The following is a 22,844-nucleotide window of genomic DNA, read 5'->3' as shown; positions in this document are numbered from 1 at the left end:
AAAGCTTGCCTGCGTACATGAACAGGTGTTTCCCTGGGACAGATACAAAAGTGTGAAAGCTGTGTGGTACTTTTATACTGCAGTGGATCCCTGCCGAACAGACAACCTTCCAGTGTGTACCAGAAGTGTCTGAGAGTATTTGCTTCCACTTAAAGAAATTATTGAACTTTTTTGTGGACTTAAATTAATTTTTCTAATGGCTTTGTTAACATTCTTACTGATTTATAGAAGTTCTTTATATATTCTGGATACTTTATTAGACACATTCTATATTTTTTCTCCTAGTGTTCTTTGTTTAATTTCATTTAGTGTATCTTTTGAAATACAAAAGTTATAAGTTTTAATGTAAGAAAATGAGTTTTTTCCCATTATTGATTTTATAATTGTGTTTCATTTTCTACCCCAAGGTCATAAACATAAATTTCTACTATTACTTTTATAAGTCTCTCTCTGTATATAGTATTTATATATTTGTGTGTATGTATATATGTGTGTATATATATACACACACATGTGTATTAGAATGAATGGAGTAGAGATCTGATATTTGGATAGCTGCTTGTCCCAGTTCCATTTATTGAACTACTTTGAAAGGCTAACTTTATTAAATACTGTGTATCTTTTAGAAATCTGTCTTTCAAGACTCTTTGTTTCATTGATCTATTTATCTATTCTTTACCAATGTCACAATATTTCAATTATTGGAACTTTGTAATATGTTTTGATGTGTAGTGAACAAATTTATCTCATTCTTATTCAAAGTTGTGTTGACTATTTTGTGCATTTTCTCTTTCACATGAATTTTTCAGTTAGCTTGTCAAATTCTATGAAAAATTATTTTTTATTATTTACTTTATTTTATTTATTATTTATTAATATTTATTAAATTGAGATTGCATTAAAGTACAAGTAAATTTATGGAGAATTAACAACTTGAGAATATTCAGTGTTCCCATTCAGGAACATAATATACTTTTGGCTTTTTAATATTCTCTGTAGTTTTTTATTTTGAAATATTTCAAACATAAATATAAGAATAGAGTATATCAAACACCTGTGACCAGCATCAGACTTTATTAGATTGTAACATTATGCCCTATATTTCCTTCATATATGTGTTTTATTACTTATTAATAATAAAATATTAAAGATAGGAATGAGAGCCCCCTCTATATGCCTCCCAGATTCTTTCCCCTCTCCTTTCTTTCTTCCCAGGGATACCATGGTCTAGCATATGGCTGAGAGAAAGTTTTTATTTGATAAACTGGATATAATATTATATGTCATGCTTACTTACTAGGGTTGTTATATATAGTGTACACATGGTTGTGCTTTTTTTTTTTTACATTTTTTATTGATTCATAATCATTTTACAGTGTTGTGTCAAATTCCAGTGTTCAGCACAATTTTTCAGTCATTCATGGACATATACACACTCATTGTCACATTTTTTTCTCTGTGATTTATCATAACATTTTGTGTATATTTCCCTGTGCTATACAGTGTAATCTTGTTTATCTATTCTACAATTTTGAAATCCCAGTCTATCCCTTCGCACCCTCTACCCCCCCCCCCCCCCGGTAACCACAAGTCTGTATTCTCTGTCCATGAGTCTATTTCTGTCCTGTATTTATGCTTTGTTTTTGTTTGTTTGTTTTTGTTTTTTAGATTCCACATATGAGCGATCTCATATGGTATTTTTCTTTCTCTTTCTAGCTTACTTCACTTAGAATGACATTCTCTAGGAGCATCCATGTTGCTGCAAATGGCATTATGTTGTCAGTTTTTATGGCTGAGTAGTATTCCATTGTATAAATATACCACATCTTCTTTATCCAGTCACCTGTTGATGGACATTTAGGCTGTTTCCATGTTTTGACTATTGTAAATAGTGCTGCTGTGAACATTGGGGTGCAGGTGTCATCCTGAAGTAGATTTCCTTCTGGGTACAAGCCCAGGAGTGGGATTCCTGGGTCATCTGGTAAGTCTATTCCTAGTCTTTTGAGGAATCTCCACACTGTTTTCCATAGTGGCTGCACCAAACTGCATTCCCACCAGCAGTGTAGGAGGGTTCCCCTTTCTCCACAGCCTCTCCAGCATTTGTCATTTTTGGATTTTTGAATGACGGCCATTCTGACTGGTGTAAGGTGATACCTCATTGTAGTTTTGATTTGCATTTCTCTGATAATTAGTGATATTGAACATTTTTTCATGTGCTTTTTGATCATTTGTATGTCTTCCTTGGAGAGTTGCTTGTTTAGGTCTTCTGCCCATTTTTGGATTGGGTTGTTAATTTTTTTCTTATTGAGTCGTATGAGCTGCTTATATATTTTGGAGATCAAGCCTTTGTCGGTTTCACTTGCAAAAATTTTCTCCCATTCCGTAGGTTTTCTTCTTGTTTTATTTCTGGTTTCATTTGCTCTGCAGAAGCTTGTAAGTTTCATTAGGTCCCATTTGTTTATTCTTGCTTTTATTTCTTCTAGGAGAAAATTTTTGAAATGTATGTCAGATAATGTTTTGCCTATGTTTTCCTCTAGGAGGTTTATTGTATCTTGTCTTATGTTTAAGTCGTTAATCCATTTTGAGTTGATTTTTGTATATGGTGTAAGGGAGTGTTCTAGCTTCATTGTTTTACATGCTGCTGTCCAGTTTTCCCAACACCATTTGCTGAAGAGACTGTCTTTATTCCATTGTATATTCTTGCCTCCTTTGTCGAAGATGAGTTGACCAAAAGTTTGTGGGTTCATTTCTGGGCTCTCTATTCTGTTCCATTGGTCTATATGTCTGTTTTGGTACCAATACCCACATGGTTGTGCTTTTATGTGTTTTGTGGTGAGTATTCATAGATGAATTATATTGTATAGTTGAACCACTAATTAAAAAAAAGCTAATAGGATGATTTCTAAAGTGTCCAGAATTCTGTGATTTCTGCCTGTAATTTTGTGTCTTCATATTTACTTATGTATATATCTAATAACAAATTTAATATAGTCGTTTAAAAATGTTTTTCAAAATCAGACTTATTTTGTTACCTCCCGCGTGCTTGTGGATCAGTTCCCAACTGTTGGTAGTTCCCTGAGAGGCACTTGTGTCCAGCTCGCTTGTGAGTGTGCGGTGTCAGGTAGAGGATGCCGTGATCAAGCCCGACTGCACTGACTGTGCCGTGGATTGTGTCCCTGCACTTCAGCCTGCTTCGCGGCACCTTGCAATTCTGTCTGCATCTTATTCTAAAGACCCTTTAGGTCATCGTTTGTATTCATGTATTTCAGCTTCATATTTGAGAAGAAAGTATGTATGATGTTTTTCATTTCTTCAGCTTTAGATCTTAACTTGGTTCTGTCTTAACATCTCAGGGACCAACATAAATGATGAGGATTTTCTTTTGCTGGAGCTTTTACACTGGTTTAAGGAAGAATTTTTTCACTGGGTGAATGACATTGTGTGCAGTAAATGTGGTGGCCAGACTAAGTCCAGAGGTGAATCACTGTTCCCCAATGATGATGAGCGGAAGTGGGGTGCGAACAGAGTAGAAGATCATTACTGTGACGCGTGTCAGCACAGCAACCGATTCCCAAGGTGAGTGTCCCCTGGACAGTGAAGTCAGAATAATCTCTTATTGGAATGGTTAGGAGAGAATCTTTATTAAATCAGCTTTTTAATCTTCATTTTAATTATTAGAAATGTATTCCTCCAGGACAGGGGTCAGCAAGCTATGGCTGACAGGCTGAGTCCAGCCCACATCCTATTTTTGTAAATAAAGTTTTACTGAAACATATCCATGCTGCTTCATTAACCTACAGTCTGTTCCTGTTTTCACATTATAATGGCAGACTTGATCACTGGAGACAGAGACCATGTGGCCTGCAAAGTCTAAATATTTACTCTCCGGCTTTTTATAGGAAAAGTTTGTTGACTCTTAAATATAAATTGAATGTAGTCCTAGCAGTTTAGTGCTGTAAATCTTATATTTCTCTTCCCTTAATACATAAATTTTAACTTTTTGATAACTTTGATAGCAATACTGACAGCGCATAATATAATGCTAAAATGGTAATACTGATCATTGTGATAGTAAATACAATACTGTCCCTAAAGTCATCAGATGGAAATGTGGAAGGATGGAGATACAGAAGGTGAAAATGTAGTATCATGGAATTCCACTGTATTTTCTTTTTAAGGACAAAATTTGTTTTAATTAGATGTATCCCCCACCAACCTAACCTACCTTCATCTAAATTTTAAACTAAGGAAATTGGAACTTTTCTATTACCTTTTTCCATCCATCAATTTACAAGTCTCTTACCAGATATTCTTAACTGGCAATGCTTTTAAAGTTTGGTTGTATCACCAGGCAAGAAGAGATCATTTTTGAAATACCCGATTTTGGAGGCTCAGGGACTCAGTTCTGTCTTAACCAGGAATCAGTCCTGTGATATACAGAATCTAAGATAAACAGAATCCAATATCCAGTTATTATCTGAAATCATTGCAAGTTATTTCATCATTCAGCATACATTTTCACAGGCACTTTGCAAAAATTTGAAGATAAAAAATATATGTAATTAAATTCCTCTTCATAAACGCTAGGCAGTTGGATGTAGACTGATAATGCAACGTGAAAGGGCACAGGCCAACAAAGGTATTGATTTATTTAGAGTGTTTCATTTGCTTGTCTCTGTAAGCTGTTCTCTGTATAGGGCTGGGAGGAGGAACACTATTAATTAGCTGACCTTTCACCTTGGCACAGGTGGTATACAGGAGATGGAGGCATAGGATGCTCTAAGTCTGCTGTTACGTCTTCATGTGAATGTACAACTTTTTCCAGTAGCTACATTACTTAAATTATAAATTCATTTAACTCAGCTCAGGCAAGAGCATCTGCTCAATGTAAGACCAACTTGTCATTGCAGAGCCAGTTCTCTCATGAAACAGTTTCCTTCCCAACCAAGCTCATGGCCGACACCTCTGCTCAGCCGAGCACTTTTCCTGCATACCAGCCCCAAATCCTTCTCAACACAATATGCAAAACTTTAATGTTCTTCAGCTGATAATTCTATAATTGGAGTAACTTGTTAAAAGAATGTTGCAAACACATTTCAAAAAACAGCTTCCAACTTAGCAAGCACCTTTAAGTAGTTCAGGAGAATAAAATTTCAATCAAAATGATCATTAGAAGGAAAAATAGTATTTTAAGTAAAATTGAGTTCAGCGAAGCTTTAAAATCTTTATTGAGTGGTTTGTTAAAGTTGTTAGCGTTTTAAATACAATGAGCTAATTATACCACTTACTAGAGTGATACTGATGCTCACATCACAGCAGATTAGTTCCTGGAGACCCTCTGCCTGTCCAGATCCCGCCTCCCTTCAAGGTCCAGCTCAAATCCAACACCCCCCCAGCCCCGCGCCCATGACACTGATTCTCACCTGCTGTATGGTTTGGGTCTCATCCTGCCGTGTATTTAAGTTACTTGTGTTCTTTCCTTCTCTCTCAGGACTGTAAACTCCTTGAAGGCTGTACCACTGTGTAATCATTTCCACCCCAGAGTCTAGCGCAGGACCTCATGTATTCTAGGCTCTTTAGTTACTATTTAAGAATATGAAGTTAAGAAGTACTATTGTTGAGCACAAAGGTAATAGGAATTCTTAAAAGTTTTGATTTTGATAATGAATCAGAGCTTTTGTTGTTGTTTTAAACCAGGTATAATAATCCTGAGAAACTTCTGGAAACAAGATGTGGACGCTGCGGCGAGTGGGCCAATTGCTTTATGCTGTGCTGCCGAGCCTTGGGGTTTGAGGCGCGCTACGTGTGGGACTACACAGGTGCGGACGTGCTGCGAGCTGAGACGAGAGGGCTTCACACGTAGGGACTGGGCTTGCGGTCCGGCCTTGTCGTCTCTGTATGTCGCCTTCTGGTCTTGTCAGTCTGAGTTTCCATTTGCCTTTTGTAGAATGACAGTAATAGTGGCCTCACAGGTTTTTTTTTATGGAAATCACAGGATGTTTGTAGTACCTCTAGCATTTTGCCTGGCCCTTCGCTCTAAAACATTCTTGTATTAACAGTTTATCATGACATTGTTAGTAATGCAGTTTCTATATGGATAATAACGTGGAATGATGTACTGTAGAAATCTTCACTTTTGTAGAGAGTAGTGTAAAAGATTTAGTAATCTTAGCTCAGTGTACAGTAAAAATATAATGTAAACCATATGAAATTTGTGTTACTCTTATTTATTTAGTTATGACTTGTGTCATTTACATGTTAAAACGGGTTTCCTTCTCCTTGGATTTTTTTACTCGCATTTCTCTTGTTTTCTTAGGATGAAATGAAACCTTCACTTAATAGTTACCCTTCTCTTACAGTCAGATGTAGACCATCCGTAACCAGAGATCCTCTGTTGGACCGCTTGCTGGTCTGCGTCTTAGAGGTCTAGAGAGACCGCAGTTTCAAAGCGGAATGAACGCCTTTACATTAGCAAACTGTGTGCATTAGTCCTATGTTTTTGATGCTGTTCTTTATATTTGCCTTTTCTAGAGCTATAAAACCCACATTGTTTTCAGTTAAGCCTAAAATGGTATTAAAGGAGATTTTCCAAAACATTTTCAAGGATTTCAGAGATAGAGAAATGAAAACAAGTGTTCTAGAGTTTTGTGTGCCACAAAATGTTCTAAATTAAAATTTAGAATATTGAAAAGTATTATGTGGTTCTCATCTTGGGCACTTGTATATGGTTATTGGAGGTCATTGTGGCTTCACAGACTTGACTTCTGTTTCCTTTTTCTGTTGCTGTCTTGTCTCTCGCTTGAGTAGACCACGTCTGGACAGAAGTCTATTCTCCCGCTCAGCAGCGGTGGCTGCACTGTGATGCGTGTGAAGATGTCTGTGACAAACCGCTCCTCTATGAAATAGGGTGGGGCAAGAAGCTGTCCTATGTCATAGCAGTTTCCAAAGATGAGGTAGGAAATAAGAGAAAAAAATGTTTTCTAAGAATAAGATTTTCTTTTCCTTTTTTGACAGCTTTTGAAGGTATAATTGACAAAAAGTAAGCAGCATGTATTTAAAGTGTACAGTTTGATAAATGTTGTCATTTGTATACGCCCGTGAAATCACCTTTGCAGGCGAGGTAGTGAACACGTTCACTATCCCTGAACGTTTCCTTGGATTCTTCCTTATCCCTCCTCCTCGTCCCTCTCCAGGCAACCCCTGATTGACTTTCTAAGACTAGATTCATCTTCTTTTCTAGAGTTTTATACAAACAGAATCATATATAATCTTTTTGATGGGGGAGGGGTTATTTTGAGATTCATACCATGTGTTCCATGTATCAGTAGTTCATTGCTGAGTGATGTTCCATTGTGTGAATGTACCATACTTTGTTTATCCACTTGCTGTTGATGGACATTTGGGTGCTTTCCAGTTTTTACTATTTCAGGTAAAGTAGCTATAAACATTCAGCACAAATCTTTAAATGGACATATGCTTTCTTTTCTCTTTGGTAAATGCTTGGAAGTGGAAGGACTGAATCATATGGTAGGTATATGTTTAACTTTTTAAGAAACTGCTAAACTGTTTTCCAAAGTGATGGTGACATTTTACATTCTCACCAGCAGTATGTGTGAATTCCCAGTTTCTTCATATCCTTGCTGACATTGTCGTCTGACTTCTTCATTTGAGTCCTTTTGATAGATGTGTGGTGGGATCGCATTGTAGTTTCATTTGAGTTTCCCTGTGGACAATACTGAGCATCTTTTTATGAACTTACTTGCCATCCATTTGTCCTCTTTTGCCCATTTTTTAAAAAATTAGGTTGTTCATTTTTTTATTGTTGAGTTTTAAGAAGTCTTCATGTATCCTGAATACAAGTCCTTTTTCAGATGCATGCTTTGCAAAAACTTTCTCCCTGCCTGTGGCTTGTCTTTTTATTCTCTCAATGATTTTTGAAGAGAGGAAATTAATGAAGTCCTGTATATTCATTTGTTCTTTTGTAGATCTTGCTTCCTGATGTTATAGCAAAAAAACTAGGCTTCCCAGTCCAAACCACAGTGATTTTCTCTTGTATTTTCTTTTAGAAGTTTTATACTTTCAGCGTTACATTTGTGTCTGTGATCCATTTTGGGTTAATGTTTGAATTGAAATTCATCATTTTGCATATGGATAACAAATTGTTCCAGTGCCGTTTGTTAAAAAAATTATCCTTTCTCCATTGAATTGTCCTTGCACCTTTGTCAAAAATCAGTTCTATAATATATTCATTTACATTTATAATTTACATATTCAGTACAGTGAAATGGAGTTTTTATTTGTTGAATTTGTGAAATCAGCTTTGTAGATACATTTTAAACAGCTAAATGTTCTGAAAATTTTATCCCCTAACCATAGTCTTTCTTGGAAGTGTACCCATTAGAAAATGAATAAAAAGTACATTCTTTTCAATTTTTTCCCCACAGGTTTTAAACAAAGGATACTATTTTTAAAATTCTATTTAAGAATGACTTACATTCTAGGTGTTTAGCAAATTAAGGCTGATGATTGCAATCTTGTTAAATATTTGTATCTTGTAATTCAAGGTGGTTGATGTCACTTGGCGATATTCTTGTAAACATGAAGAGGTAATCTCCAGAAGAACCGAAGTTAAGGAAGAGTTACTTCGAGAAACTATTAATGGACTTAATAAGCAGGTATGTGATGGGCATTTGTCATTTTTGAGAGGACATTTGAAATTCTTTAATCAGGAGTAGCCAATTTTTAACCTATTGAAGTTCTTAAAATAGTAGCATTATTTTGCAAACAAAAACATTTAAATATGTTAAATATCTTCCTGTTCGTTGAAAATTTTGAGGACTCATTTTAAATATCATGGGGGTGGGATTTTTTTGCGTTAAATTGTCACATCTCAAAGATTAGTGAAACAGAATTTCAGTATATGTGATATTTGACATAAAAAAGTATGTTGCCTTATTTTTCAGAGTAATTGTGTCTCGAATAGAATTGTACACGCTCACACTCAGCACTTGTCCATGTATGGAAATTTCTGAAACAAGGCACAGGAAATCGTTAACAATGACTATTTCTGGGAATAGGAATGGGAGTCCAAAAGGGAAGTTTCAGCTTTGATTTTATACCACTTCGGTAGTACTGAAGTTTTTACTGTATAGATGCGTGTTATTTTTCATGATTTAAGAAACAATGAATTTTGCTTCCGGCAGGCAGTTAGAGTAGGGAGGATCACCTTACAGGGCCTGAGACTCAAGGTGGATTTCATTCTACCTGGAATTTCACCTTCCTTCTAGTGTGTGGCCCTTCAGAGAGCCTAAGCTGAAAGCCTGGAGTATTTACTAGAGCCTTGGAAGGCCCTGAACTGCAATTACTTACTCCCCAGCACTGAAAATACTGCTGCAAATTCTGCTTTGTGCTTTAGCCTGTTCTGTGCCTGGCTTTTTGTGCCACTTAATAATTGGTGGATGCCTGGGGAGAAGAAGCGCTGTTCAGGGCACGTGTTTATTTCTTCCCTTGGGATCTTAGCCTTCTCAGTTCTGGCTACCTCGGTAGCTTTCTGCCGTGTTCAAACGGGGGTTGGTATGTGCATGTCACGTGTGTGTGTGTCCTGCCTCCCTCGCTGTTGTTAGCAGGACAGTTGGTCTGACACAGGCATGGGAAGTATGGGTGTTAAATGATTTTTTCACATAAAATTGGTAAAATTGTTTTAAGTTTCCACAGTGTGTGTCCTATTTTCCAAATAATTATATGTATGAAAATAAAAGTGGTTACTTCTTTCAAGATCCTGTTAAAATGCAATGCCTTAATTATATTCATACTTAGAGATGGACCTCTACATTCCCCTAATTTTAATGACTCTTTTTTTTCAAATATGAATTACAGAGGCAAATATCTTTGTCAGAAAACAGAAGAAAAGAACTTCTCCAGAGGATAATTGTGGAGCTTGTTGAATTTATATCTCCCAAAAGCCCTAAGCCTGGGGAACTTGGTGGAAGGATATCTGGGTCATTGGCGTGGAGAGCAGCCCGAGGTGAAACGGGTCCAGAGGTATTTAATTCATTACAGCGTGATGATCTCCTCACTCTCCCACTTCCTATCCGGTGCCCTTTATGTACAGAAAAATGCATTGGCCGTGACCTTTCCATGAACTTTTCAGAGTAATTATTTAAAAATGTAAACATTTGAAGAGAACCAATTATTGATTGGCATAGTATAATTACATATAAGAGTTCAGCAAAGCAGTTAAAAGAATTTTTTCATTGCTTGCCTTATGTAAATTTCTAGTGCCGTAAAACTGTTACCGTAGTACATAAAAATGCACAAAGTGTAAGTGTACAGCTTAACAAATTTTCACAGATTGTGGTTACCCCCTAACCAGAATAAGAAATAGACAACCAGACGTCAGAAACAACCATGATTTCTTTTCCAGTCACTACCTTTCACCCCTAAGAGTGACCGTTGTCCTGATCTCTAACATCTTGGACTAGTTTTGCTTGTTACTGTGCTTTATGTAAATGGAATCATATAGGATGTACTCTGTTGTGGGTGGTCTTTTTCTCCTAACATTAGTGAGATTCATACTTATTGCTGCATATTTATAGTATGTTATTCTCATTGCTGTTTAATATTCCACTGTGTGAATATACTATAATTTATCCACATCGCTATTGGGTATTTGGATTATTTTTCGATTTTAGTTTAAAGCTGTGCTGCTGTGCTATTTGTAATAGCCAAGACGTGGAAGCAGCCTAAATGTCCATCAACACTCACACAGTGGAATATTACTCAGCCATAAAAAATGAAGTATTGCCATTTGTAGCAAGGATGGACCTAGAGACTGTCAGACCAAGTGAAATAATGAGACAGGGAAAGACAAATATTATATGATCTCACTTATATGTGGAATCTAAAAAATAGTACCAATGAACCTATTTACAAAACAGAAACAGACTCACAGACATAGAAAACAAACTTACGATTACCAAAGAGGAGGGAGATAGATTAGGAGTAGGGGATTAACAGATACACACTACTGTATATAAAATAATAAAGCAACAAGGATATATGTTTACCATATAGCATAGAGATATATTCAGTATCTTATAATAACCTAGAGTGGAAAATAATCTGAAAAAAATACATATAACTGAATCACTTTGCTGCACACCTGAAATTAACACAACATTGTAAATCAACTGTACTTCAATTTAAAAAAATTGTGCTGCTGTCAACGTTCACAGACGTGTTTTCAGTGAATGTGTGCATGCGTTTCGGGTGGGTGCATACCTAGGTGCAGAACAGCTGGGTCGTGGAGTATGAGGACGTTCAGATGCTGCCAAACAGTTTTCGAAAGTGGCTGTGCCAGTTTACACTCTTAGCAGCAGCAAATGAGATTTTTCTACATCTTTGCCTATGATCTGTTTCTTGTTAGCATATCTAGTGGTATATAGTATTATTATATGGTGGTTTTTAATTTGCATTTTGGTGCTGACTAATGATGTTGAATGTTTATTCTTTAAACTTTTGGATATCCTGTGTTGTGAAGTCCTGTTCAATTCTGTGAAAACTTGATGAAATGCAGTGGGATAAATAATAGAATCTGTGTAATGCAGCTGAACAAAATGTTTATTTTTTATTATATACTTGCATACATCTGGTTTTGGCTAGAAATTGTTGATGTGAGTATTATTACATAGTCAAACTTATTTTAAGATATTATCATTTGATTAATCCCCTGAAATTAAATAATGCACAATGGAAGTGTAATTTCTAGAGTTAGAGGCTAGCCGAAAAGCACTGTGCTCTGTGATGGGTGTTAAAGACGTACAGTAGACTGTCCTTTGCCCTTAAGAAACTTAAAGTTGACTCACTAAAAAGTATTTAATATAAACGTCTAAAGATATGTAATGAAAAGTGCTTGAGAAGAAAATAATCCATCACAGTAGCAATATCAAAGGGTTCCAAACAAAGTTTTGTTTTTCTAAATTTGTGACAACTAATTTCTCTAATAAAGAAATATGTCCCTAAGAGGTGAGTTATCCCTAATAAACTATATTAACTATATTTGCTTTTTAATTTATCCCATCATCTTTAGCTGGCCGTTCGAAGTATTGGTTGAGCCATAGAATTATAAGGTCTAAATTCAAAAATATTTCAGATCGCTGCTGATGCAGTGCAAGTTACAAGTATAAATCTAAATGAAGCCAATTTAAAAGAGCTACTGTAATTCACAGCTGTGTTCAATTTAAAACATGGGTATTTAGGTCTTCGTTTCTTTTTCTGTTTATGGATGGGTGTGCTTCCTCTTGCGTAGCATATAAATTGATTAAACTTTAAAAATATGAACTGGGTCATGTGCTGCCCAGATTGTTTTCCCTTTTGAAAATTTCTAAAATTTCTCAATTACTGGAGACCATATGAGGGCCATGGATTTAAAAACTGATTCTCATCTTTAGAAGTAGATGTTCGTTTTAAAAGTAAATTGAAAAGTATCAGTCCTAAAAAATTAGGAAACGATACCTTGAAATCAATTGGAAAAAAAGGAAATACTGGTGATATCATTTTCATAAAAAAAAAGTTTTATCCTAATGTTAGTGTTTAAAGAATTCATGAAAGACTAATTTTATAAATGATATGTTCAGTAACATTTATTTTTCTTTTCTCTTTAGTAATCAGTTAATTTTGGTAAAAATAGTAGATAATGCTACCTTAAAATTTTAATTCCATTTAGTTTATTGTCAATGCTCTGAAATATCTTGGTAAAGAAGAGAAAAAAATGAACTGGGAAGTATTGTTCTATGCTTGTTTTAAAGTGCAGTTTACTAATTCATAGTGATAAAGTCACTCTCTAAAAATGATAGACTGCTGTTTTCCGACCGTATCTGTTCGGCAGTAATAATCACAGGCTCTACTAGGGATTGTCGTTTTGTTTATACATTTGTAAATACTCTTCTCTTTCCAGCTCTGAGATGTTTTATAGTCTACTTAGTGATCCTTGTACATTTGAGATTTCTATATTGTTTAATACCTACTACCCAATGTTTAACCAAAAAAAAGCATCATCTATTACCTTGATTAATTACTAAATTGATTAGTAACAAGCAAGACGTTGACACAGACTAGAGCAGTGGTTCTCAACGGTGGATGATTTTGCCCTCCAGGAGACATTTGGCAACGTCTGGGGACATTGTGGGAGTCACTGCTGAGAGGGGCAGTACCACTGGCATCTAGAGGGTCAGCGCTGCCAAGCAGCCCGCAATGCACAGGGCCCCCCCACCGGGTGGAACGGCCTGACCCGCAGGGCTGCTGTGCTCATGTCCAGAGGGGCGGGAACGTTGTGTCAGGGGCCCGTGAAGACACAGGATAGATACATCGTCTTTCTCAAACTCTAGAGCCACTCAGTGATTTCAGGGAACTATTTACATTAAAATAAATGTTGGTTTATTTTGTAGTAGAATACAAAATTTGCCTGGAATTTTAAGGTAAAACATGAGCTTTTGTAGCAGTTTCAGACATGCTGAAGATTGTGGCCAGCTGTCCCTTCCAGGCACTCTCCTACCTTCAGCTGTCAGGAAAGGACACTGATGAAGTGGCCTTAGGCTGAGGCCTGAAGGATGAGAAAGAATCAAGTATATGAAAAGTAGAAAGAATGGCATTCCAGACAGAGGGAACAGCTTGTGCCAAGGCCCTGAGGCAGGAAGGAGCTGACCCTTGTAAGGCACTGAGGGAAAAGTAGCATGGTGGGAGCACAGAGACTGGAGAAGGAGGCAGGGGACAAGCCTTTCGGGGCCCTGGGAGCCTTGGTAGAGGTTGGGAGCTTCGGTACAATGGGAAGTCAGCAGAGCGAGTTAAGCAAGAAAGTGATGTATCCCAGTTTACATTTTTTAAGTCCCTTTCATTGCTCTGTGGAGAGGTTAAGCCTTGAAAGTGGAGAGTGAGCTTTTGGAGACAACGGCAGTAGTCCAGTTAAAAGATGGAGGTGGTGTAGGAATGAATTCACGCTGACACTAAGTCACAAAAGTGTAAGCCAGAGCTACAGTTTACATCTCTTGTTTTCTGCCGAGCGGTGTTTGATGCTGTGTCGGCATCATACTGATCATATTTAACCTATAAAATATTTTCCAGAGTTTCCAGTGGCACCAATTTTTCATTTGAAGTTGAAGGAATCTCTTAACTATTATACATAGTGGTGCCTCTATGTATCTGTTTTCCATTACATTAAAAAACTAATTCTGCTTTCTTTTTAAGAGTAAAGAAATCGTGTTCATCCCCTCTGAAAATGAGAAGATTTCTAAACAGCTCCACCTTTGCTATAATGTTGTAAAAAACTGTTACGTCCGAGTTTCAACTAATAACCAAACCATTTCTGGATGGGAGAATGGTGTGTGGAAAATGGAGTCCATATTCAGAAAAGTTGAAACAGACTGGAACATGGTAACTTAATGCATGGAACTGTTTCAAACCTTAGTCATTTTTTTAGACAAATATAGATTGGCTTCATTTTCCAGCCGTGCATAATGTGAAAACTGATATTAGAATTATTTTTAGTAATCCTTAAACCTGGAGAAGAAAACCCTGCTCCCAATGTTTAATCAGAAGTCTATTAGAAATTTGTGTGTTTATAGCAAGAAAGTATCCATTTTCATCAAAGAAGAATTTAATTCTTTCATGGGGAAAAATAATCAAGTGTATGACCAACTTATGTGACTGAATTTCGCGTGAGTATGTAGGGTGTATTTTTATCCAGTTCCTTCACAGATATGTATTGGTTGCCTGCTAAAGGCCGGCTGTTAGGGACTGCAGCAGATCTCGTCCACGGTCCCCGAGAGCTGAGCATCTGACATGCTGTCATTTCATAAGAATGTGGATGATTGAGTAGCAATACTGGTCATTTCTTCTCTGTGTTTTAAAAAATAAAGCAGAAATGGATGCTAGGAGTGTAGTAGTTCATTATAACAACTTGAATATTAGTGTCACATGTCATCTGTAACAGGTAAAGAGGCTTTGCTTTTAAACTGCCCTGCCCCTTAGACACACCAAAAGTAAGCTCAGAGCTTTTCGCGTGACCGCAGGAGAGCCAACCATATTACTGGTAGATTTCATTGGGGTGAATGAACTTATAAGGAGCTTTAACTTGCTGAGTGAAGGGTGAGAAGGGAAGTTGTTCACTTGTAAGACACTGAATAGATTTAAAAAGTGAGTCACAGATTAACAGCTGCTGGTGCAAATGAGAATCTACAGCATGGTGATCACTGTACCCAGCATTAATCAGTACAAAAGGCTTACAAAGGTGAGGTCCCTGTGGTTTTTTTTAATCATAGTGTTTTGTTCTAAACTTATTTTGACCATCTTTTTTGTAGTAAGCAAAGAATAATTTATAGGATTATTGAGATTGTAGATGTAGGTACTTTCTTCTTTAGTTAAAGAAGGGCATAAAGTGTAAAACAAGATAAATTTTAAAATTTCAAGATGTGTGTGTCTGTAATTGACTATGTGGTTGCTGAGAGACAACGAACTACTTCTGAAGACTATCGTTACCTTAAAAATTGCTCTGAACAGAAAGCAGGACAGGATAGACGTGGTATTTATCCAAGGACTAGTCTGTGCTTGCTGAACTGGAGAAAAAGCGCGCCTTCCTTCCAGCCCCAGTGCTGATGGAGAAACCAGTGATGTGCCTAGAAACAGGCCTCATCTGTGGCATGTTCTTCTATGTTCTGTTGATGCGTTTGTTCATCTGCAAATGTGTACTGGGTGTGTGTTGCACCTGGCGCTGTTCTCAGCTGCGTGGATGAGAAGATGAAGATACAGTTTCTGCCCTCGCAGTCTAACAGGAGAAGCCGAAGCACGAAGAGCCGTCTGAACCCCGATGCAGGGAGCAGCAATGAGGAGATCGCACATTGCCATGGAAACAGCAGGAGGGAGTAATTAGACCTGGCTGTGGGAGCTGGGCAAGGCTCCAAGGAGCGGGCGACACTGGAGCGGGCGCTGAAAGCAGAGAGGGTGTTCGTGAGGCAGGGAGCAGCAGGCACGCAGTGTGGAGTCCGAGGCCCGCGTTGAGATCTTTAAATAGATCATCGTAGATCATCGAGGCCAGAGAGGGTGTACCGTGTGGGGATTTACATAATGTAGACGAAATGTGAAGGCCATTAAATACAAAGCAACACCTACTTAAGTAAGTTTATGCCTTATACTTTTACAAGTTTATGCCTACATACTTTTTTTTAAAGCTGAGTGAATCTATTTCCAGTTAAAATATTTTGTACTAAATGAAGAAAAATACTAGAATCGTAACTACCCTTGCAGAGACTAGTGGATAACTCAGAAGTAGTATATTGCCATTAAATCTTGAATTTTTCACCTAAATCAGTATTTTTGGTTCTGTTCTAGTTTGTCCCCAGTTAGGGAGTCTCTAACTCCACCAAAGAGTAGAAGCTTATCTCCACCGCACCTTTCCTTAGTGATCTGCAGGCAGGAGTCGTGACAGGTCGCACGCAGCCTGTCCTTAGGTGTTTAGAACGGGTTCTTACCCTCTCGAAGAGGCAGCGTCCCAGCAGCACAGACGCTCACTGCATTTTGCTACTTAGCAAATGCGCTGTTCAGTGATGTCTGGACTTGAACATAAAAAGCTAAGAAGACCAGACTACTTTCTAGGAGGCAGGTGATAACATCTTGGTAAAGTGATGTTAATAGCTTCCTAACCAGTCTCCCTGCATCGCCCTGGTCCCTTCAGAGATGTTCTCTGTGCTGTGGCCAGAAGAGCATTCTCAAGACCCCATCGGCTCCTGAGTGCTCTCAGGGTGAGGAGCCGCTCCAGACTCTCGGGGTCCGCTCTTGCTGCCGCCTCGCCCTCGCCTTGCACCAGGCTCCCTCTGCTCGCCGCGTTGCAGCTGTCCTGCCCTGCCCCCCTCTCCACGGAACCTCTTTTCTTTCCTTTTGGTTAGAGTTGTTCTTAGAACTTAGCATAAGCCTCATTCCCTCCGGTCCAGCCACCCGGGTCCTTTTTCCCCTAATTGACTCATTGTGTCTTGTACTCTCCATACGACGTTTATTCTATGAATACGTGTGAGAATAGCTTATTTCTCTCTCTCCTTCTAGACTGTAAACACTTCCTGGGCTTCTCCTGCGCACTCTTGTACTCTCGGTGTTCATAGATCTAGCGTAGTGCCTGGTACGGTGAATGTTTAGTAAAGCTTGGCGGATATGAGAAAGTGGTTGAGCATTTATGATATACATTCTGCGCCCGCCGAGGGCTACGTCGAGCACCATAGATACTCTCTTCTTGCCGACTGTGTCCCTTGGATGTTCTTAGATGCTCAGCATTTTTGAGCAGTTCCATCATTCTCTCTGTCACTGGAGTCATTTTAGCACTTTTGGGTGTATGGCATTTACATCCACAACTGATTCACTCAGTCGTTCAGCAAACGAGCGCATTGTCGGACGCTGTGCTCCGCACTTAGGTCGTCATGGTGAGTTAAGAGGCAAGCCCAAGGTGAGCACAGACTTGTGTAGGAGGAAGACACGTGGACCAGCTGTTCAGATCAGTGGGGTGGGCGCTGGGAGAATATGGGTGTGTGTGAGACAGAGGATGAGCCACCGTCTCGAGTCAGGCCTTGCAGAAGACGTAATATCTGAGTGCACTTTTAGAGGAGAGAGTTTCTCAGCGTAGGGACAGGATGTGGAAGGGGTGGGTGTTCTGGGGTGTGAGAAGTGGTGTGTGCAGAAGTACCGACATGTGAAACATCTGGCACGTTCGGAGAAAAGGAAGTCGGAGGGAATATGGGGAGGATACTGGGAAGCTGACTAGAGAGGTGAGCAGGTGTCAGGCCTTGCAGCTACACACTAGGAGACATGCAGGAGTTCGGGCAAGGGAAGGACGTGATCACGCTGGCGATCCAGAGGTGGCTCCGGGGCCTGCAGACATGTTAATAATAAGATTAAGTGCAGTGGGAACTGATCGTGTTCACATTGGACCTCAGTGAAGAAAATTGAAATAACCGAAAATAAGATTCATGAGCAACACAGTTCGCCAGCATTGGATTAAAATCTCCTGAAATCCAGCTGCCCTGCTGGGTGTCTGTAGGAGGGACTGACTGCATGGTGTCTGCTGTGTGGTGGACTTCATTAGAGTTCATCTTAGCAGCCTCAGCGGAATGAGAATTTTAAGCGCATACTGACGAACAACTTCAAACAGTGCAGTACAAACTGAACCTCCAGGAAATCAAAGCAGCGGACTGACCAGCCTGGCAGGTAGTAATGAGAAAATCTTTATGTGAACATCTTCCCGAGAATGTGAAATACAGAAAGAAGCTGACCTGCGGATTGTTCTCAGCCTTGAAAATAGTGGTCACAGCCACAGCCCTGTATCACCTGTGTACATTGTGGAGCAGCATTACTTAGATCTGAAGCCAGAGGCGCGCCGGTCTTGTTCCCAGCCACAGGCTGAGATGTGCCTTTATGTCCTGACAGAGGCCACCAAGGGGCAGGGTGGATCCCTGAGCTGGGGGCTGGTACTGCTGTATAGATCTCTGTCTGTAGGAGAGAAACCATGCCTTGCGATTGACTACCACTGCTAACGTAGGGTGATGACACTCACCCCTTAGCAGTCCCACCAGTTCGGAACCGAGCACGTAGAGCTGCACACAGTAACTGACACCTGTGAATTTAACAAGCCAACAGGCAAACATCGGTCTAAGATAAATCAAGGAGTTAGGGACAACCAGTTACCAAAATGCTTTTTCCCCCTTTAAACCAAATAGTTGACTATTTGAGAAGTTATAAAGGTTTTTTTTTCTCCTAAACAAATTATAATTACTGGTTCCATTGCTTTTACACCTAGACAGGACCACAATTGGAGGTTTATGTAAATCCTGTTGTCTTAGTACATTTCAAATTACCAAACTGAGTATATAGTTGTTTTTGGTAACATTCTACCATCTCTAAAAATGCTGAGTTAAATAAGTTGGTTAAGATGCTACAGACAGAATATATTGTATCAAAAAGATGACATGAATTTCCAGTATTAATAGGGTCTGATTTATCTCCATATGCTGTTTCTTTAGTCTAAGAGAACCTTTATTTGCTCCTAATATGTTTGAAGATTTATTTAAGCATTTAAGAATTCAATGATGAATTCCTTCTTATCCTTTAACTTCTTAAGAGTTGTAAAACCTGATGCCTTTAGGGCTGAAAAATGTTATGTCTTAGAAAAAACAATTCTCAGACATGTTCAACAGCTATCATAAACCTTCTCTGACAGTTAAAAACAGTTCTGGACCAGACTCACCTAATACAATTGAAGCAGTTCTTGGGGTAAGCTAGAAATGGGAAGTTAACCTGACTTCAGCCTATCGTATATTATATGCCTACACTTTGAGAGGGGCCATTTGAAGCTACTGAGCTCTGAAAACACACAAGCGTAGAGGTAGATATTGAGGCATAAATTAAAGTATGTTTAATTCTTATGACTACCTTCCCCCCAGTCTTTTAGTTTCTTCCAACCACCTTTCTTCCAGTAACCTTTATGTTTGGCTCATCTTTTCCAGATGACTCCCTTTACTAAACACTCCTTCGGAGGAGTAATTAAGTTATAGATAGTCCCAGGTGCCCAGTAGTTTCGCATGGGTGAACCTGACAGCTCCTGGGGAACAGGGTGTAGCCCTGAGCCCAGGCTCTCCTTACACATAGCTGTAAGGGGAGCATGCGGTGGGGACACACGCGTCAGAGGTGCCAGAGTGAGATTGGATGTGAGCGAGCACTCGACAGTTGCATATATCCAGGTTTGCTGTGCAGAACAACAGTAGACCTGTATACATATCTAGTCTAAGGAGTTTAAGTCATTTTCCTTGGAGAGTGATTGTTTAATGATATATTATCTCCAGCTCACTGATTCTAAAAACTCAAATTAGCTGACGTATTTAACCTGGAAGAAAACTAGCTGTAGGTTGCTGAATAGAATATAAATAGAATGCGAGCAGTAATTGACTTTTTCTTTGGTGACTGAACACTAGAATAGTATGAGTAGATTGTTTCCATGGTGGATGTGTTTCATGTACTTACAGTTATTTTCCCCTGAGAAGTAGATTAGATGTTTCTGAACAGGTATGTGTATGTGTGTGCATGAGCACACATGTGCAAATTTCTAGTGCTTAAATACTGTTTATTAGATCCCATGAATCCAGAACTATGAATCCAGTTCCCCCAGAGAGTTTGTGATTTGGTTAAGTTAGATAATATAAGCACACCTGAAATAAAATAGTTACACATTTGGGTAAAGGAATACTGACAGTTGAAGGTGGGATGAAATTGTGGAGGACCATGAAAGCTAATAGTTCGTATTTAATGCATGAGGCAGGTACTTGCTGTATGTTCTGGACCAGGCAAATTATATGAAGGAAGTGGGATTTTAGAAACATTAGACAGTTACGGAAAGAGGAGTGTAAAGTCATGACTGTAGTGATAACCGCAGTATAAATGAGGAAAGGTTTTTCCCCCCAAGACTTCTTTCAAAGAAATGCATGGATTATTGTGGGAGTTTGGGCATTAGGGATAAATGATGAGACAGTCAGATTCTTAGGGGTTTGAGCCTGGGTGAGTGGAATTGCCTGTACAAGACCAAGGCCATGGATGTCAGTTTCCATGTCGGTGTTTGAAGAGTGTCGATGAAACTGTGAGAGAAGATGGGCTGGAGGCAGCCAGTAAACCTGGGTGCCTTAAACAGTACATTTGAAGTGGTCAGAGCATTGATGATGAAGGCATGGGAGCTTACTCTTCAGAGGGGCAAGCGGGGGCCTGGGTATTACCTTTTAAACCATTACCGTTGCTTAGCAGTGACTGAGGTACCAGCTCAGTGTAGAGGATATGGCCCATCTCATTCGAGGAAAGCTTACCTAAAAATCCAGACTTAGAAGACAAATCAAGGAATAACTAACTGCATTTAAAAGGACTCTTCATTTTCAGCAGGATTCATTATAAAGTTCATTTTAAATAGCTAGACTTATTAATTGAAAAGACTGTGTGATTTACCAGAACATGGGCAGCATGGAGCCTCAGAGCAATACTTAACTGAAGCCCTCACATTCAAATAATGTCTTTCATTCATAGCAAAAGGTGCTATAGGAAAAATTGCTAGTAAAATGAAAAGATGTTAGAAGTAAAAATCTTTTCAGTGGGAAAAATCAGATTTTTAATAACTGTGCGTTGTACCTGTGACAATAAGACTGACTGGATGTGTTTTCTGCACAGCTTCATTATTTCTGACAGTTCCTTTTTTCTCTCAACTCTGTAGGTGTATTTAACCCGAAAGGAAGGATCGTCTCATGCTTACATTTCCTGGAAGTTTGAATGTGGGTCAGTCGGCCTAAAAGTAGGTGACATTTCCATTAGGACAAGTAGTCAGACCTTTGAGACTGGAACAGTGCAGTGGAAATTGCGCTCCGATACAGTGCAAGTATGGCTGACAGGCGGTAAGCATTTGACTGGAGAATTAATTGTGACATGTGTATTTAACACTCTGAAGAGTAATTGTACTTATTTGAGATGTAGTTAAGAGTTTTTCTTACCCTAGAGTTATTCATACTGTTATAGTAAAAAAAAAAAATTGTTTAAATTAAAACCCGAATAACCTCATTGTAATAGAAGGGCTTAACATTTTTTTACTGTGGAGCACAAATGGTAGGAGAAAACTCATTTCTTTTTCAAAGGGCACATTTCCTCCATAAAGAATAATTTGTATTTATTTTTTAAGGGTTGATTTTTTTACCTATAAGGCAGATATATAAAATGCATCCCAGAACTCTCTCTTTATGTTCTTACCAAAAGCAAGGTGTTATTTTTCTTCCTCTAACAGATAAAACTCTTCGCTCCTATGGTGATTTTTCCGGTGCCACTGAAGTTATTTTGGAAGCAGAATTAAGCAGAGGAGATGGTGTGGTTGCTTGGCAACACACCCAGCTGTTTAGACAAAGCTTAAACGACCATGAAGAAAATTGTTTAGAGATAATTATAAAATTCAGTGACCTTTGAGAACCTGACCATTATAGAAAAGCTGGCCATAATCAAGGACTTAGCGTGTTCTAAAGTAGTCTGTCAGTCCCGTGCATGCTTAACTGTCAGTTTGCTGCCCTCTGCTAGCATATTTCCTTGTTGGCTATCCATCATGTAACCCTCATGAAAATATATCTTTATACTATGGACAATAATGAAACCTCGAATTAAAAACTCCCTTACATATGTGACTATAATTTGGAGTAAAGTCTTAACTGCCCAACTATGAGATTTTCATCTGAAAATTGTTAAGTGTATGATTTTAAAAGTAAAATGAAGGTGTTCGTGATTAAATGCTATTCATGATTATGAAGAAATCTTAAGCTGCTAATAGTAATTTGACAGTCTCTGATCAGCCATTAATTTCTTCAAAAGTAATTGAACTACATTTCCTAAGATTTTTAATTTTTAATAAATGTGAAAGTAGAGTATCTCATAAGTTATAATGCATGAAGATTTTTATGATTGTAAATACATAGTCATTTAAGAAATAAAATGAATTATTTTGCGTTACATCTTCTTAGTGGTTACTTTGGCTACATAAAAATCTTTAATAAGTATGTTAAACATTGAAAACCGCTTGAATAGACAAGAGTTATGAAGATATTTAACAGTGACTGCATAAATTCAAAAATACATTATAAATCTGTAATCTGTGGACACTTCAGAAAATGCTTTACTTTTGAGTTTACTTTTGAGTACTTTTATCTACCTCATTGAATAAAATGTTTATTCTTGACTTTGAAACTATGTAACTACATCATTCAGCATTTATACACTGTATCAAGAGTTTTTGTATGTGTCCTCTA

At 38.3% G+C, this 22,844-nt stretch overlaps 1 protein-coding gene across 3 annotated transcripts in view; it reads left to right on the top strand.

Annotated features, from left to right (window-relative positions):
* Positions 1–22,548, top strand: part of NGLY1 (N-glycanase 1) — a 49,388-nt gene extending 26,840 nt beyond the window's left edge. The window contains exons 5-12 of one of the 3 annotated variants that reach the window (XM_072951198.1): positions 3,354–3,576; positions 5,698–5,819; positions 6,808–6,953; positions 8,565–8,675; positions 9,877–10,041; positions 14,242–14,427; positions 21,278–21,455; positions 21,839–22,232. In XM_072951198.1, the coding sequence (XP_072807299.1) occupies positions 3,354–3,576; positions 5,698–5,819; positions 6,808–6,953; positions 8,565–8,675; positions 9,877–10,041; positions 14,242–14,427; positions 21,278–21,455; positions 21,839–22,014 (1,307 nt within the window). In that variant the 3' untranslated portion in view covers positions 22,015–22,232. Of the gene's footprint in view, positions 1–3,353; positions 3,577–5,697; positions 5,820–6,807; positions 6,954–8,564; positions 8,676–9,876; positions 10,042–14,241; positions 14,428–21,277; positions 21,456–21,838 lie in introns of all 3 variants that reach the window. The other 2 variants (XM_072951288.1, XM_072951212.1) reach the window with 2 other exon arrangements.
* Positions 22,549–22,844: the final 296 nt, after the last annotated feature.

The sequence above is a fragment of the Vicugna pacos genome, chromosome 1, assembly GCF_048564905.1.
Source record: "Vicugna pacos chromosome 1, VicPac4, whole genome shotgun sequence".
NCBI lineage: Eukaryota > Metazoa > Chordata > Mammalia > Artiodactyla > Camelidae > Vicugna > Vicugna pacos.
Note: the sequence above shows the minus strand (reverse complement) of the source record. Positions and strands in the feature narration are given on the sequence as shown.